Genomic DNA, 16,089 nt, shown 5'->3' on the forward strand with positions numbered 1-16,089 from the left:
AATAATGTTGCTATATATAACACTAAAATTTCTAATGTATATATAATGCACTTGTAAATTTAAATAATAAATTTTGTGAGAACCAATTTTCATATAACTCATACGAATTATTTAATCCATATATTTTTATAAAAAAATATTTACTATTAAAAAATTAATTTATTAATAAATTTAAAAAAACATTTTTGAAAAAAAATTAAAAAAACACTTACGGATCGCGTAATTTGTATGAGGCTTACGTGATCCATAAGTGTTTTATTTAAATTTTTTTCAAAAATGTTTTTTAATTTATTAATATATTAAATTTTTTAATAGTAAATATTTTTTATTTATAAAAAATATACGGATTAAATAATATGTATGAGTTATATCAAAACTAATTGTCAAAAAATTTATCATTTAAATTTACATGCGCATTAAATATACATTAGAAATTTTAGTATTATGTATAACAACATTATTTATTTTATAACATAGTTGACCTATTAGCTTAGTTGGTTAGAGCATCAAGCGTCTTCCAAGACAAGTCCTCTAACACCTCAAACAGGTATAGGAGTAACAACAACTCCAGGTTCCAAGACAAGTCCTCTAACACCTCAAGCAGACTTCACATACTTGGAGTTGTTACTCCTATACCTGCTCAAACAGGTATAGGAGTAACAACAACTCCAGGAATTACAATGCTATATTATAGGAGTAACAACTCCAGGAATTACAATGCTATATATGTGAAGTCTGCTTGAGGTGTTAGAGCACTTGTCTTGGAACCTGAAGTTGTTGTTACTCCTATACCTGTTTGAGGTGTTAGAGGACTTGTCTTGGAAGATGCCTGATGCTCTAACCAACTAAGCTAATAGATCAATTATGTTATAAAATAAATAATGTTGTTATACATAATACTAAAATTTCTAATGTATATTTAATACGCATGTAAATTTAAATAATAAATTTTATGACAATTAATTTTGATATAACTCATGAATTATTTAATCCGTATATTTTTTTATAAATAAAAAAATTTACTATTAAAAAATTTAATATATTAATAAATTAAAAAAACATATTTTTGAAAAAAAAAAAAACACCTATTGATTACGTGATCCGTATGAGTCATACGAATTAACTCATACGGATTACATAATCCTATGACTCATACGGATTACGTAATTCATACGAGTCATATGGATTACGTACGGATTACATAATTTGTATGAGTCATACGGATTATGCAATCCTTATGAGTTAGTTCGTATGACTCATACGGATCACGTAATCTGTATGAGTTAACTCATACGGATTACATGATCTGTAAGTGTTTTTTAAAAAAAATTCAAAAATATTTTTTTTATATTTTATCAATAAATTAATTTTTTAAATAGTAAATATTTTTTATTTATAAAAAATATACAGATTAAATAATTCATATGAATTATATCAAAATTAATTGTCATAAAATTTATTGTTTAAATTTATATGCACATTAAATTTAGTATTATATATAACAACATTATTTATTTTGTAACATAGTTGGCCTATTAGCTTAGTTTATTAGAGTGTTGTGTTAATAACCTAAAAGTCACAGGTTCGGTAGATATATCTGGTTCGTTGTTTTTGAATCGTAGAGAGGATGAGGGCTTGGGTGGAGAAGACACTAGGCCTAGTCGTGCTACTCTTGTGGCTTTGTTCTCATGTGGTGGGTTCAAAGTGCAAGCAATTGGATGTCATAGGTTCATAGTCGGTGTTTGATGTTTGTAAAATTGTCAAAAAGTAATTTCTGGATTTGATTTTGGAAGATGAAAAGTAAGCAATTTCTGATATGTTTTAACAACTAAAGAAAACATAATAAATTGCACATCATCATTTAATAATAAAATAAATGAAAAGGACTAAAATATTGGATAAAAAAATTCGAGGGCGTTAACTAATCCTCGAAAAATTTAGGAACTAAAATCATAATAACAAAAAATTCAAAAATGAAAAAACATATTTTACCTTTTTTATAATAGTTACAAGGTATGTTTTATAATTACCTAATTTTAATACTTGTAAAATTTATATAAATTTAAGCTTAAAATCCAAATCAATTCTACCTTGCCCGCAGACTCGAAAAGGTCAAGCAACCCAATTTAAAGTAGAACTACACCATGTAACATTAAGGGCACTGCTAAGTGCACTCAACGATATTGTTAGTCGTATAAGGTTTGTTGATCCATATAAGTCCAATCCGCTGTGACTTTTAGATTATTAGCACCACGTTCTAACCAACTGAGTTAATAGGTCAATTATGTTATAAAATAAATAATGTTACTATACATAACATTAAATTTTCTAATGTATATTTAATGCGCATATAAATTTAAATAATAAATTTTATGACAATTAATTTTGATATAACTCATACGAATTATTTAATCCGTATACTTTTTTATAAATAAAAGATATTCATTACTAAAAAATTTAATATATTAGTAAATTAAAAAAAAACATATTTTTGAAAAAAAAATTAAAAAAAATTACGGATTACATAATCCGTATGAGTTAAAAAAACACTTATGGATCACGTAATCCGTAAGTGTTTTTTTATTTTTTTTTCAAAAATGTTTTTTTTAATTTATTAATATATTAAATTTTTTAATAATAAATATTTTTATTTATAAAAAAAATATACGGATTAAATAATTCGTATGAGTTATATCAAAATTAATTGTCACAAAATTTATTATTTAAATTTACATGAGCATTAAATATACATTAGAAAATTTAGTATTATGTATAGTAACATTATTTATTTTATAACATAATTGACTTATTAGTTCAGTTGATTAGAGTGTAGTTCTAATAACTTGAAAGTCAATGTTTAATTCTTGAGCCATTACAAAAGGACAAAATGGAGAATTTATGAAACATTCTTTGGGTGTTGCTAGGTGCACCCAACATTAAATATACCAGTCCATAACTTTTGACATTCTTTATGAACATTCTTTGGGTGTTGCTAGGTGCACCCAACATTTTCTAAAAATACCAAAAATTGCCCCTGCATTTTTTTCACATTTGTGATGGGTGTGCGTGAAGGTAGTCCGTAAATCGTACAGATCAATTTGATCCGTAAGGTTGATACGGATCAAGTTGATCCGTAAGGTTGATACGAATCAAGTTGATCCATATGTTGCGTAAGACTTCTACAGATCAAGTTGATCTGTGTTGTTCCGTAAAAGGTTTATGAATCAAGTTGATTTCTAAAAGGCTTACAGATCAAGTTGATCCGTAAGCCTTTTACGGAACAACATGGATCAACTTGATCTGTAGAAACCTTACGGATCAACTTGATTCGTAAGGCTTCTACGAATCAAGTTGATCCATAAAAGGCTTACGGATCAAGTTGAACTATAAGTTTTTTACGAATCAACTTAAAAAGCTTACGGATCAGGTATTTTCGTCATTTCATCTTAAGTGCTGGGTGCATCAACAATAATGCTAGGTGCACCTAGCAACACCCACATTCTTTTATAAATAGCCCAAACTATGATTGTGTATATATAGGTGATGAATTGTCATTAACGTGTGTATATATACATAATATTACATTATTATGACGGTTCGTGTACTTCAACCATTAACCCGTTCTGACAACACCTCTAAATATCACGAGTTTTTCCCTATGCATTCAAAATCAACCCAACACCAATCAGACTACCAGAGTAAGCTGCGAATACACTTTAAAATGGAATTTAACAGGGTCAACCCAACGATAAGCAAATTTTAAAAGAAAGTTTTTACTTTAAATATGTTGCACATTTTTCTAACATATATGACTTTTTTAATAATATTTGAGGTTTTTTTTAATACTAATGAAAAATACTTTTTTGTTGGTGGACCTAAAGCATGAGTTTTAATTACTTTACCCTTGAATCAATCCTGGAATTTAAGGTGAAGTTGCATAAACTTAAGACAGAATAAAGCATTTCTAACATTGGACAAGGTAACCACATATAACTCTTCATAGACTTCAAATCCAGTACTTTCACTACAGTCCAGTATAAAAATTTCACTAGGAAATACCGAATGCTTACTACCACCATCAAAACTTAAAAACCAGAATAGAAAACAAGGGTCTATTATAACAGTACAGAAAAATTGTATCTTACTCTGAAATCCTTAATAGCTAAAATAACATCTGCAGCCAAATGGAAAACTTCCCTCTAAACGTCATCTAGTAATTCTGTGAATAATCGAAACTCAATGGGCGTTGAGCAATCGGAGCCTGCAAAGCAACAAAACTACAGATAACACATGATAAAGATAAACTATATTCTACAAATATCTAAAGGAAACAGAATGTTTTAAATTATAATCCTAACTATGAAACAGATGTGAAACAAAATCATTAACCTTGCCTGACAGACTTGCCATTCTTTGCATATTGGGAAATACCCAATATTCTACTAAAGCAAAACACGTATTCAAGAAACACTACAACTACAATACAAATGTACAGCCATTCCCATCAACCTTCCACCCCAACACAACTTGATTAGTTTAACAAATAAAACCAGCCAATCAATACAAAATCTATGAGCAGCATGCAACAAGAAAATTGAATGAATGCAAAGGCAAGAGCCACAAGACAATGGACTTGCATCAAATAAGTAGTAATCTGGAGATAGAAAATGAGCTATGGGACTTTTACATGTCATAATATAGCCCACATAACCTAAATTTCATAATAAAGTTACAGATTATTTCTAGCAAACCCTAGCAATTTAAAACTAAAATATAAAAAACACTGAAGAATGTTTTGTGAACATCAAAATAGGGCAAGAATTAAGTTATCTCCATCAATTTTGAGGCGTATTATTGAGATGTGTGTATTGAAAAAGATAAAAGAAAAAAAAGAAACAAAAGTGAGAAAGAGATAATCATACAGTGTCACATTATGGTATCAATCTTTTGATAAAAAATTGAACTGAAAGCCACACATCACATTCAGCAGCACAACAAAATTATTAACCATGGCTTACCTGGAAAACAGCATGTCTAAATTGGTCATATGAATGTGCATACATCATTGCAGCACTTGGCCACTGTACATAAGCACCATCCCTAGACACCTGATTTGACCCCGTGACACCAAAAGGATTCATCATAGGGCTTGGAGGAGGTCCATAGCCAAGTGAAGCTTGATTTTGTGATATCTGACTGAACGGATTAAAAGCATTGTCATACTGCACAAATGGAGGTTGAACTTGTTGCAAATTAAAAGGCATCAAGTTAAGGGAAGAAATTGGAATACTCCTAGCATATCTGCATTAGAAATGAGATACAATCTGATAAACAAACTCCTCATAATAAAAGTTAAAACTCAATTAGAAGAAATCAGTCACAGTATAGGGACTAAAACATATAATATCTATAAACATCATAAGTTATAATGTGTAGACTGCCTTTAGTGATTCTGATTTATGCCAACCCAATAATCCATAACTCTCTCATTCCTCTCTAACACAAAGCAGGCTTTTTACTTTCACTTTACAGGATTTTAGCAACGCAAAAATAACTTAAGAACCCAAAGGTTTTAGAGAAATAATTTACCTATACTAGTGTAAGGCTAATCTATTGTGATCTCTCTCATTTATTTTTTTTAACCTCCACTAGAATCGTATACTACTTACCCTGACACTCCATACCAATATTTACCAATCTACCAGAATGGTAGCCATGGAGTGGCCAACAACAAAACCACTATATGGAAAAAAAAAAACTTCGTACCCTATTGCCCGGAGGCTCTTCGCTATGCGAAGGTATGGGGGAGGGATGTTGTAAAAATTATTCATGAACTAAATGGAAAGTGGAAATAAAAATTACCTCTATTCTAAAGACTTTAGGTATAAACTAAATGGTTTATATTGCACATATTAAAAGGTTCAAAAAATAAAAAATAAAATAATTATGCAAAGTCAAAGATTTATTCATGAACATACAGGTCAATAACAACAAAAGTCAAGAAATTAAATAAGTGTAAGCAGCAAATTGGATGATGCTATGCCTGCTTCAAGGGTGGTGACCAACGAAGGTAAAAAGGACAATCAGAACAGAACACAAAGAACAGGGTGAGTAGTAAACAGATTAAGGACTTCAGACACAAAAAAAAAAAGGAAAAAAGAAACAGAAGGGTGAACAGAACTGAGGCAGAGGAAGGGCATGGTCCTTTCTTCTACTCATAAGGCTTTTGTGAAAATTCACTGGAGTAGAGAATGTGTGAACAACCAACAGAGCAGAGTATGTGAAAAACAAAAAAAGTGGGTATGCCCAGACTGGAAACAGTGTTGGCAAGCACTGGGTGTCAGTGGTTTGTGTTGAAAATTGAAACAGGTGACAGAGCAGTGCATGTTGCATGAATGAGCTTCATATACGGTTTAAAATGAAGTTCTTATTGAAAAGGGGAGGGGAGTTGGTACAAACATGAAAATAACCTCAAAAGAATTGTGGGACAATAGAGTGATAGGGACTTGGGTATTATGGGGTTGCCTAAGTCTCGCATCGAGTAGTATGAGATGCTCGGTGGAGTATTAAGTGCTTGGTTCTCCCCCCTTGACAACTAGTTTTTAACCACATGTTTATCATGGGGCAAAATGAGGGTTTTATCCTCGTTTCAGCATTCTGGCCACAGTAGCTATTTTTGTCTTGATTACAGGCACTACTGCAGTTTTCATATGGGCGCCAACTGTGATGCAATGCTACACTGCAATTGCACAGCTATCAGGCACCATTTTTATCATGATAACTATGCCATAAACTAACTAGTAACTACCTCTCCACCTTATTTATTAAGTACATTTTATCAATTATTATAGTAAAATGTTTAAAAAATTTCTAAGAATACACATCAAACAGTGACACCCAGACAACTCTCGAACAAATAACACAGTGCAGTGATAGAACAAACCTTCCATAGTTACGATCATAATCTGGATCACTACGGTCCTTTTCCCTATCTCTCAAAATGGCAACTCGAGTAGAACTAATATCCCTGCCAACAGTGCATTGTTCTGAATCAACCACAGGGGTCTTGCTAGTTTCATTCTCATCCTTGATTATAAGAGAATTTTTCTCATCTGTAAAAGTCTGGGACAGAGTATCATCTGAGTCACAACTTCTGGAGCTACTAAAAATGCGTGCTCGTGCCCGATCATATTCCTCCTTTCTCTCTTCCACGCTTCTAAGAGGATTGCTTTTCCTTCCGGCTTCATTTAAACTGTTTTTATTTTGCCTGGGCCTTATGGCAATTTTTATCTGCTCAGGTTTATCATCTTCCAACTGTTTAGCAGGTATTTCAGATAAGCAAACCACAGGATACCTGCTTTCTGCTATCTTTCTTACCATAATTCTGGTTCCCTGGCCATTGAAGCCATTATCTTGAACCATTGTTTGCATACCATAGTGTTGAGCAACACGATGTGCAGCCAGTCTGAGATATGAAGAAGGGAAATGTTGAAACTCAAAATGCTGCTGATCTGCATTATTCAGGAACCTCTGGATATCCAGCTCCATCCGCAAAACTATAGTAGTGAAACAAAATAGTAGATAATGAAAAAGAAAAATGTCATGAAATACAGTTACAGAATGGAGGAAAACTAAATACAAATAACCCAAAAGATATTATTAGGGGAAACTACAGTCATGTCGAATGCATGTTGTCAACTACATGATCAAAGAAAAACCTCTTCATCTCCTATAATGCTCCAATATTCTAAGCCAAATGTCCTCTACCTACCAATCAAAATAGGTTACAAACATACATACAAATTACATATACAAGGCCAACAATTCATTCTTGGGCTCAGTTCCTTTTAACACATGACCGAAAATTCTATAGACACCAAACAAAACCAAAAGATAGATTTTATACAACAATTTTTAAAGGCTTCAGACTTCACTACATGTCTTCAATTATTATTATTAAAACGACTTTCACAGTTTCAAATTATAACCACTATGCAGCCCTAATCATTAAAAGCAGGATGATTACAACTTATTCCAGCAGCATGCCACCCAAATCCTATTTCTAGACAAGATTTTGAATGGAGACTATTATTAATTGGTTTATAATCCATGTAATAAGATCCCACCCAATAGTAATAAGGCTTGATTGTTGATGTATTATTTATACTCTACCATGAACCAATTTTATGCAACATAAATTGGTACAATTCAACAACCCTGGAGTCCAAATTTCTCAATCCCAGATTAACTCCCCAAAATTGAACATCACATTCAGATTCTTAATTTCTATGTTAATCTCAATCATAGGGACTTACCAAAAGCATCCCAGATCTGACATAACATAGCCTATCCATAACCCTAATAAAAAAAATTAAAAACAACTGACCCCTATATATAAAACCCCAAATTAAACCCATAACTAAATCCACTTCAAGCTATAACTTTTCCGCATACCCATCAACAATAGCATTTAAATAATTCAAATAATAATAACAAATAAAACACCCGAACAACATAAACTCATAAACCACGAAATCTAAGAGTTAAAAGACAGAGAAAGAGAAAGAGAGAGAGCACTAACTGGTGACACGGTGACGAGGGTTCTGAAGAGCCTCGACCAAGAAAGGGTCAACCATTGGCTCCTTATCTTTGAACCCGGAAACATCACCGTTTGGGACACACGAGGAATCCATTGTTACAATCACAAACCTCTCGGACTCAGACAGATTAAACCAAAAAAAAAAAAAAAGAATTGGCGGCTTCTAGAACCTTCTGCCTCTATTTTTTGGTGGTTCCTTCTGAAATGGGTCAGAAGAAAGAAGAAGAGGTGAAAGATTTGTGCCCTGACATAAAGAAGAGAGAGACTCTTCGTTTTTCTCTACCTATCTCTTTTTCTCTCTCGACCAATTAGGAGAGAAAGAGAAGAGAAAGTATTAGAGGGAGACTCGGGAGAACATATAGGGATAGGTACTCTTGAATGATCTTCCGTGTCAAAAGGACCGATATAGAGTCAGACGGGAACATCTCCAATTCCCCGTCACTAGGGTTGGGTGGGTGATGGAGTCATGACGCGGATGTAAAAAGTAAAACTTGTTTCAACTTTCAAAGAGGTCCAACCATAGTATCATATAAAAAGTAACTTACTCTTATTAGATTTAAAATGTGTATGATGTACATGTTTCATTCAATTATATATTTTTATATCTATATTTAATATTTATATAAAAATATATGTATTAATAAAATTTATTTTTAAAATATTTAGTAGCATATTAAACATAAGTGTAATAAAATTAAGGAAAATAACTAAATATAATTTTAACTTGAGGAGTTGTTATGTTAAAAATGATTAAACATCGTGAAATTCATATTATACTTTTTTTAATTAATAATAGTGGTGTAATACTTACATGAAATATATAAATTAAAAATTAAAATAAATATAAATTTATAAATATTTAAATTTAAGTATTAATTCTTGTTATTGTGAATATTATGTTTAGATGCATTAAAAAAAATCAAGTGATTAAACACAAATAGTTAATGTACTGAAGTTAAGATTAAATCATTCGAGTATTACTCGAGATTTTTGACGGAAAAAATTATTGATCAAACATTACTTACCTCTTGGTCGAACTTCAAACTAGTCAAGGCATATTTTTTCTCATAAATCGGAGAATTAAGAAAAAAAAATATGGACTTGAATTTTGTGTGCTAATAATTAATAATTTTAAAAAATAATTCAAATATTAAATTTTAAAAAAATAATATTTTAATGATTTTTATATGAAATATTTTAATCATTTTTAAAATATTGGTTTTATTATGAGATATTTTGTTGTAGTTTTGAATTAGTTACCCTTATCAATCAATGCAATGAGATTTGCTAATTATTAACATAATTTATTATCATTGTTATTTAATTATTATATTTAAAGTTATTAATCTATAATTTCTTTATAAATAATATGTATTTATAAAAGATTATTATAAGATCAAAATTTTATGTCTTATAATTTAATTGATATAAATATCTATAAAACATTATTGATATGTGTTAGTTTTTTTTTAATATCATTATATGTTATTTTTCCTATGTTACTATTCCTATTGAGTTATGGCAAGCTCCTAACAAGTTGCCTGATTCTCCTCATTCTCCTCATTCTTAACAGAATCTTCGATCTTCTGTGTAGAAGCGATGGGAGGTACATGTAAAAAGGACTTTGATGAGCAAGTCAGTGGTGCTCTAAGGTGTTTATGCATCTATGTGTGGAATGATAAAAACGTACCTGATAGTATTTCCTTTAGGTCTATATATACATGCTCGACTCTAAGGGAGTTGCACTTTTCCAGGGGCCACTTTGGGCCATACTGACTAACTGCTCAAGGGGCCATGTCAGCCACGCCAACTAACTGCTCCAAGTGTCATGGGGAGCTGAGGGCCACCACAATCCAAGTATGGTCGAGCTTCTCGAGCCATACGATACATAAGTCCCCCAAGCTTCGAATTCATGTGTGGATGATAAAGTTGAATATGTGTAGACTGACCAAGCCAATGACATTGCCATTCAGGCTCTGCGCCGAGTGCAGGAGTGCTCGGGTATACATAAGTCGAGGTTCACGAGGTGAGCATAGTCGAGTTACATAAATAGGAGGAGAACTGCCACATGGATGTGGAAGCAATGCCTTCCAAGATTATTTTGATGATGCCAAAGAATCAAAAGTTAAGCAAAGTTTCAAGCAAAGATTCAAGACTCAAGAATCAAGATTCAAGAATAATCAAGATCAAGATTCAAGACTCAAGATTCAAGAATCAAGAAGAAGACTCAGTGAAGATAAGTATTAAAAAGTTTTTCAGAACATTGAGTAGCACAAGAAGTTTTTACAAAATCTTTTACCAAAGAGTTTTACTCTCTGGTAATCGATTACCAGAAGGTAGTAATCGATTACCAGTAGCCAGCATTGTTTTTCAAACTGATTTACAAATCTGTAATCGATTACCATAATCATGTAATCGATTACCAGTGTTTTAAAACGTTAAGATTTTCAAAATTCAAAATGAAAAGTCACATTTGTTGATGTGTAATCGATTACACCTTAATGGTAATCAATTATCAGTGACTGTTTTTGAAAAATTAATTTCCAAAAGTCACAATTCTTCAAGTGACTTGTTTCTGAAGATTCTTTCAAAAGTCATAACTTTTTAAGTAATTAGTTTTAAAGGAATTGCCAAGAGTTACAAGTTTTGACTTGAGTCATCAAGAAATTATAAATATGTGACATTGGCATGAAACATTAATTATTGATCATAATCATCTCTTTCAATTAATCTTTCAATATTTTCTTTCATCTTTTTCAACAGAACTTTCTGATTCATTTCTCTTCATCTTTCTAAAAGTTTTTGTTCAATACTTTCTCTTTCAAGAAAAGTTCATTGATAAAAAACTTGTGCTACTCTTCTTTTTCATTCTCTTTTCCCTTTGCCAAAAAGAATTCAACAAGGACTAATCGCCTGAATTCTTTTTGTGTCTCTCTTCTCCCTTTTCCAAAAGAACAAAGGACTAACTGCCTGAATTCTTTTGTGTCTCCCTTCTCCATTTTCAAGAGAATTCAAAAGGACACAGTCTAAGAATTCTTTTGATTCTTCCCTTTCCCTTAAACAAAAGATTTCAAAGGACTAACCGCCTGAGATATCTTTTGTTTCCCCTTACAAAGATTCAAAGGACTAACCACCTCAAAATTCTTTGTCTTAACACATTGGAGGGTACATCCTTTGTGGTACAAGTAGAGGGTACATCTACTTGGGTTGTTGTAACTGAAAACAAGAGAGGGTACATCTCTTGTGGATCAGTTCAAGTGGAGGGTACATCCACTTGGTTGTTTAAAGAGAACAAGGGAGGGTACATCCCTTGTGGATCTTTGCTTGTAAAAGTTTTTACAAGGTTGAAAGAAATCTCAAGAACCGCAGGTTGCTTGGGGACTGGATGTAGGCACGGGTTGTTGTCGAACCAATATAAAACTCTTGTGTTTGTCTTCTTCTTCCCTACACTTTTTAATTTCCACCGTGTACTTTACTTTTACGCTTTACTTTTGTTTAAGTTACATAACTTAGTTGTAAAGCCTAATTGAATCTAGTAACATTAAGAAGGATAAGTTTTAATTAGTCAAGGTACATTAATAATTAATTCAACCCCCCTTCTTAATTATTCCGAGGCCACTTGATCCAACAGTGGATGTTTTGGAAATATTAAACGTTGGGTGACACATGTCTTGATTTGTGTGGTTGATCGAGATGACCCTTAGGTGTCTTGCCATTTCAGGAAGCACAACGGAGCAAGTCTAACAACCCGACCCTCCAAGGAGTTTGTCGTTTCAAGAAGCGCAACGAGGCACATGTAACAACACGACCCTCCATGGAGCTTTGTTGTTTTGTTTCCCGTGTCATTTGTCAGTGGATGTGACTACTAAGGTGGTTGTTGGGGAATGAAACGTTCGGACCGCGGGTCATTAGGGTTAGGCGCGAAGAGTCACACTGGTGGTGAAGTGAAGGGTTGCAAGCTCCTTTAAAAGGGGGTTGTTGTGCATAGACCAGCCACACATCTTTCTTCTTTGCACCTTTCTCTTGTTCTTGCATTGTTCCTACGATTGTAGTGTTCTTCATTTTGCTTCCCTTGCTCTTGTTTTCCTTGCACTTCCTACTAGGTATGCTCCTTGGTCTTGTTCCTTCTTTCTTCAGTCCTTTGTTCTTTGCTTCTTGCATTATGTCTTCCTCTGCTACGGAGGATGGGTCTCCCATCGGGGGTACCTCTCTTGTGGGCAAGGAGGTTAGGGGCATATGGGAGTTTGGGAATGAGGAAGAGTTATCTATTTCGTCCCTTTCATCCGTTTATGATTCCGAGAGAACGAAGGATTTCCTGGTGAGTGCCGGTGAGAGGGTGGGGGTTCAGGAGGAGATGACGAAGATGGGTGGGGGGGGGGGGGAGCTAGAAGAGTAGAGGGAGCAAGTTTGTCCTTATCACCATCCTTAGGTACGAGTAGGTTTCTGCGTAATTCAACTCGTACCTTACTCGGTTCTAAACTTGCGTGTCTATAGAGGAGTTGAAAAGGAAGATCGACATGATGACATTAGATGATGTCGAGTTGTTGATCGTGGAGCCTTGTAGCGCCAAGGAGCGTGTGTTTATGAGGGTGTCAAAGGGTGAGACCGACTTTGTGTGCATGTGATTGAACATTTTTAGTTTAACATTTTTCTATTCTTCTTAGCTTATTTGACCTCTCCTGGACTCTTATTTTCTCACTTAACTCAGTTTTGGTCTTGGGTAAATAATTGGGTTAAATTGATAATTGTTGCTTATTTTTGGGTTTTGTGCTTACTTGACCTATCTGCCTTGTACAAAACCTATATGACATTATAGAACTCCAAATGAAGCATATGAGTTGTCCCTGGAAAGCTAAGAAAAAGAGCTACAATTTTGTTAGAAATAAGCTTGGGTCAATTCTACCGTTTTGAGGCATTGAAGTTAGAGCCTTTCTACTCGGATTTTGGGCTGCGAAATTGGGTTTTGCATTGTATAATTAGCTTAATTAGATAGACTAGTTGGGCCTAATCAAGGCCCATCCTTTCCTTCTGATTAGTCACATTATATATTAGTATAGTTAGTGAGTTAGTTAGAATCATTTTGTACAAATAAGAATTTAGAAACTTCTTGCGTAAGTTTTAAGATCAAACTCTTTTCTCTCTTTTTCTCTCAAATGTTCTTCATCTTTCTTCCTCTCTTAAACTCTGTTCTTCCTTTTTCTTGCTCAAATTTCATTGTTCTTCCACTGGTGATGACTATGGAAGGCTAAACAACTAAGCAATCCACGGATCCAATCCAAGCAATGAGGAATTTGAGTTCTGATTAAGTATTTCAAATTCTATGTGAATGTTCATCTTCTTCTCCAATTCTATTTTCGATTTTCATGATTATGAATGTGTTTAGGATTGGAAATGAATTATGTTATTGATTAATTTCCTAATTTTTAATTTAATCACAAATTGATTGGATGGTATTTCAATTTGATTTGTGATCTTAATGAATTTAGGGATTAATTCGATTGAATTACCTCTAATGACATTAACTGAACTTTCACAATATGATCATCATTCGTAGGAAACTGTGATAATTCTAATTGTTTGGTTTGGTGAATTGGATTAATTCCCTTGAATCTATTTCGTAAACTCTGTCAGTTTTTGCATTTCTGTTTGTGTTTATGCAAATTTCTTTTATTGTCTGCAAACTATTTGTTAAAATCCCCTGTTGTTAATAAGTGGATTGAAGTTGGAACCAAAATGGATTGTATCTCTGAGTCGACCTAGATTATTCTTGTACTGCAGAATTAGTCCTAGTTTATTTGTTTTGGAACGATTCAACAATCGTTATCAACATGTATGAGGAAGTACTAAAAGAGTTGAATGTTTAATTTCCCTTTTTAGATTTTTGAATGCGAGATATTGAGTCTGATGAATGTTGCCCCTATGCAACTTCATCCTAACAGTTGGGTCTTTTTGCGTGCCTTCCAAATTCTTTGTAAGAGTTTAAAAATTGAGTTCACTGTTAATAAGTTCATGTACATTTATCAGTTAAAGATGAGTGTCAAGGTTGGTTAGGCCTCCTTGAATGCGTTTAAGTTTGGAAAACTGTTCTGGTTGTATACCCAATCTTGGAAAAAATTCAAGTTGGTATTTTTCTGAGTTCATCCTAATCTTGCATGTAGGGACTCAGAAGACTCCTAGGTTTCCTTTTTATTGGCAATGTTTTCTGAGATGTCATGTAAATTCATTATGGTTATTCTTACCTTGCGCTTCCCTAGTCATATTCTGAGTAGTGAGTATTTGTATGCTGTTATATTTTTTCATAAAATTGGAGGAGTACTAATTTGTTTACTATGTGTCCTTTTTAGACGTTTTGAAGGGCTACGACTACAAGAACCTGAAGAGTTTGGTGGTTGATGACCAAACTCAAGTTGAGAAAATGAAGAAGAGAAAACGAGTGAAGGAATCATCTAAGACTGAGAAGAAAGTGGTGAAGTCTGCGGAGGAGCAAAAAGAGGTCGACCGTGCTGAGGTGGAGATTGTTAATTTGGATAGGCCCGAGGTGGTGGGCAGTGTGGCGTCCCTAAATAATGACTGGTTTAATAGTAATAAATTAAATAGCAGAAACCATGGGAATTTTTTTTTTCTTTTTTTTTCACACTGTTATTCATTTCACGGTAATTAATTTCAGAAGGAAAATTATCACTATAGAGTCCTGAATGGCCAGTTCACAACTCTATTCGGATTCATTTCTTTCTGATCACTCATAACTGTTAGTGCTTAGCTCTACTGAGTGTTTAAAAGATTGGCTAAGATTTTGTTAAAACATAAGCACTTAGACAATGAAGGAAAGCTGGAGTTGCTGCACATGATGTCCAACGTTATGTCAAGGAATCAGATCGGGCTGCACAACGCACAAGGCAAGATAAAATGTCAAATGAAGAATTGAAGCTGCAGGATCCACGATGTCGGATACAATGTCCTGACATCCTGCCCGAAAATACTGGACACATAAATCTGTTATATCTTTAACAGATTGTGCAGGATCCACGATGTCGGACACGATGTCCTGACATCCGGCCCGAAAATACTGGACACATAAATCTGTTATCTCTTTAACAGATTATTGTGCAGTTAGCAACAGATTAGACGATCTATCTCTTGGAACGAATTAAAAGATAATTAAAGTTCGAATTACAAACTTGAAGAGTTCGTTCAGGGATTAAAGATTAAAGATAAAAACTAAAAGATCAAACTGTATCTTTTAGATCTTTAAGTGCAGATTTTCAGGAAAATGATAGATCTCATCCAGCACAAGAAGTTGCAGCCCAGAAACGCACACTGCTATATAAACATGAAGGCTGCACGAGTTCTGTACCAAGTCCGGGATTGAAGAGTTATTTTGTGAGTTTTGGGACTTGAGTGTTTTGTGAGCCACCTTGATGTTATCCTAACATCAAGTGTTGGACCTGAGTGTGTAGAGTTGATCTCTATAGTGTGTAGAGTTGATCTCT

The 16,089-nt window shown here is 33.3% G+C and overlaps 1 protein-coding gene across 1 annotated transcript; it reads right to left on the reverse strand.

Moving 5' to 3' along the window:
* Positions 1-3,970: 3,970 nt before the first annotated feature.
* LOC114371968 lies at positions 3,971-9,084 on the reverse strand. The gene is made up of 4 exons (XM_028329323.1): positions 8,582-9,084; positions 6,944-7,556; positions 5,019-5,301; positions 3,971-4,261 (listed from the first exon to the last, which is right to left on the reverse strand). The coding sequence occupies exons 1-4, from the start codon at positions 8,691-8,693 to the stop codon at positions 4,211-4,213; spliced, it is 1,059 nt and encodes a 352-aa protein (XP_028185124.1). The 5' UTR covers positions 8,694-9,084; the 3' UTR covers positions 3,971-4,210.
* Positions 9,085-16,089: the final 7,005 nt, after the last annotated feature.

This window comes from Glycine soja, chromosome 10, assembly GCF_004193775.1.
Source record: "Glycine soja cultivar W05 chromosome 10, ASM419377v2, whole genome shotgun sequence".
In the NCBI taxonomy this organism is placed as follows: Eukaryota; Viridiplantae; Streptophyta; class Magnoliopsida; order Fabales; family Fabaceae; genus Glycine; species Glycine soja.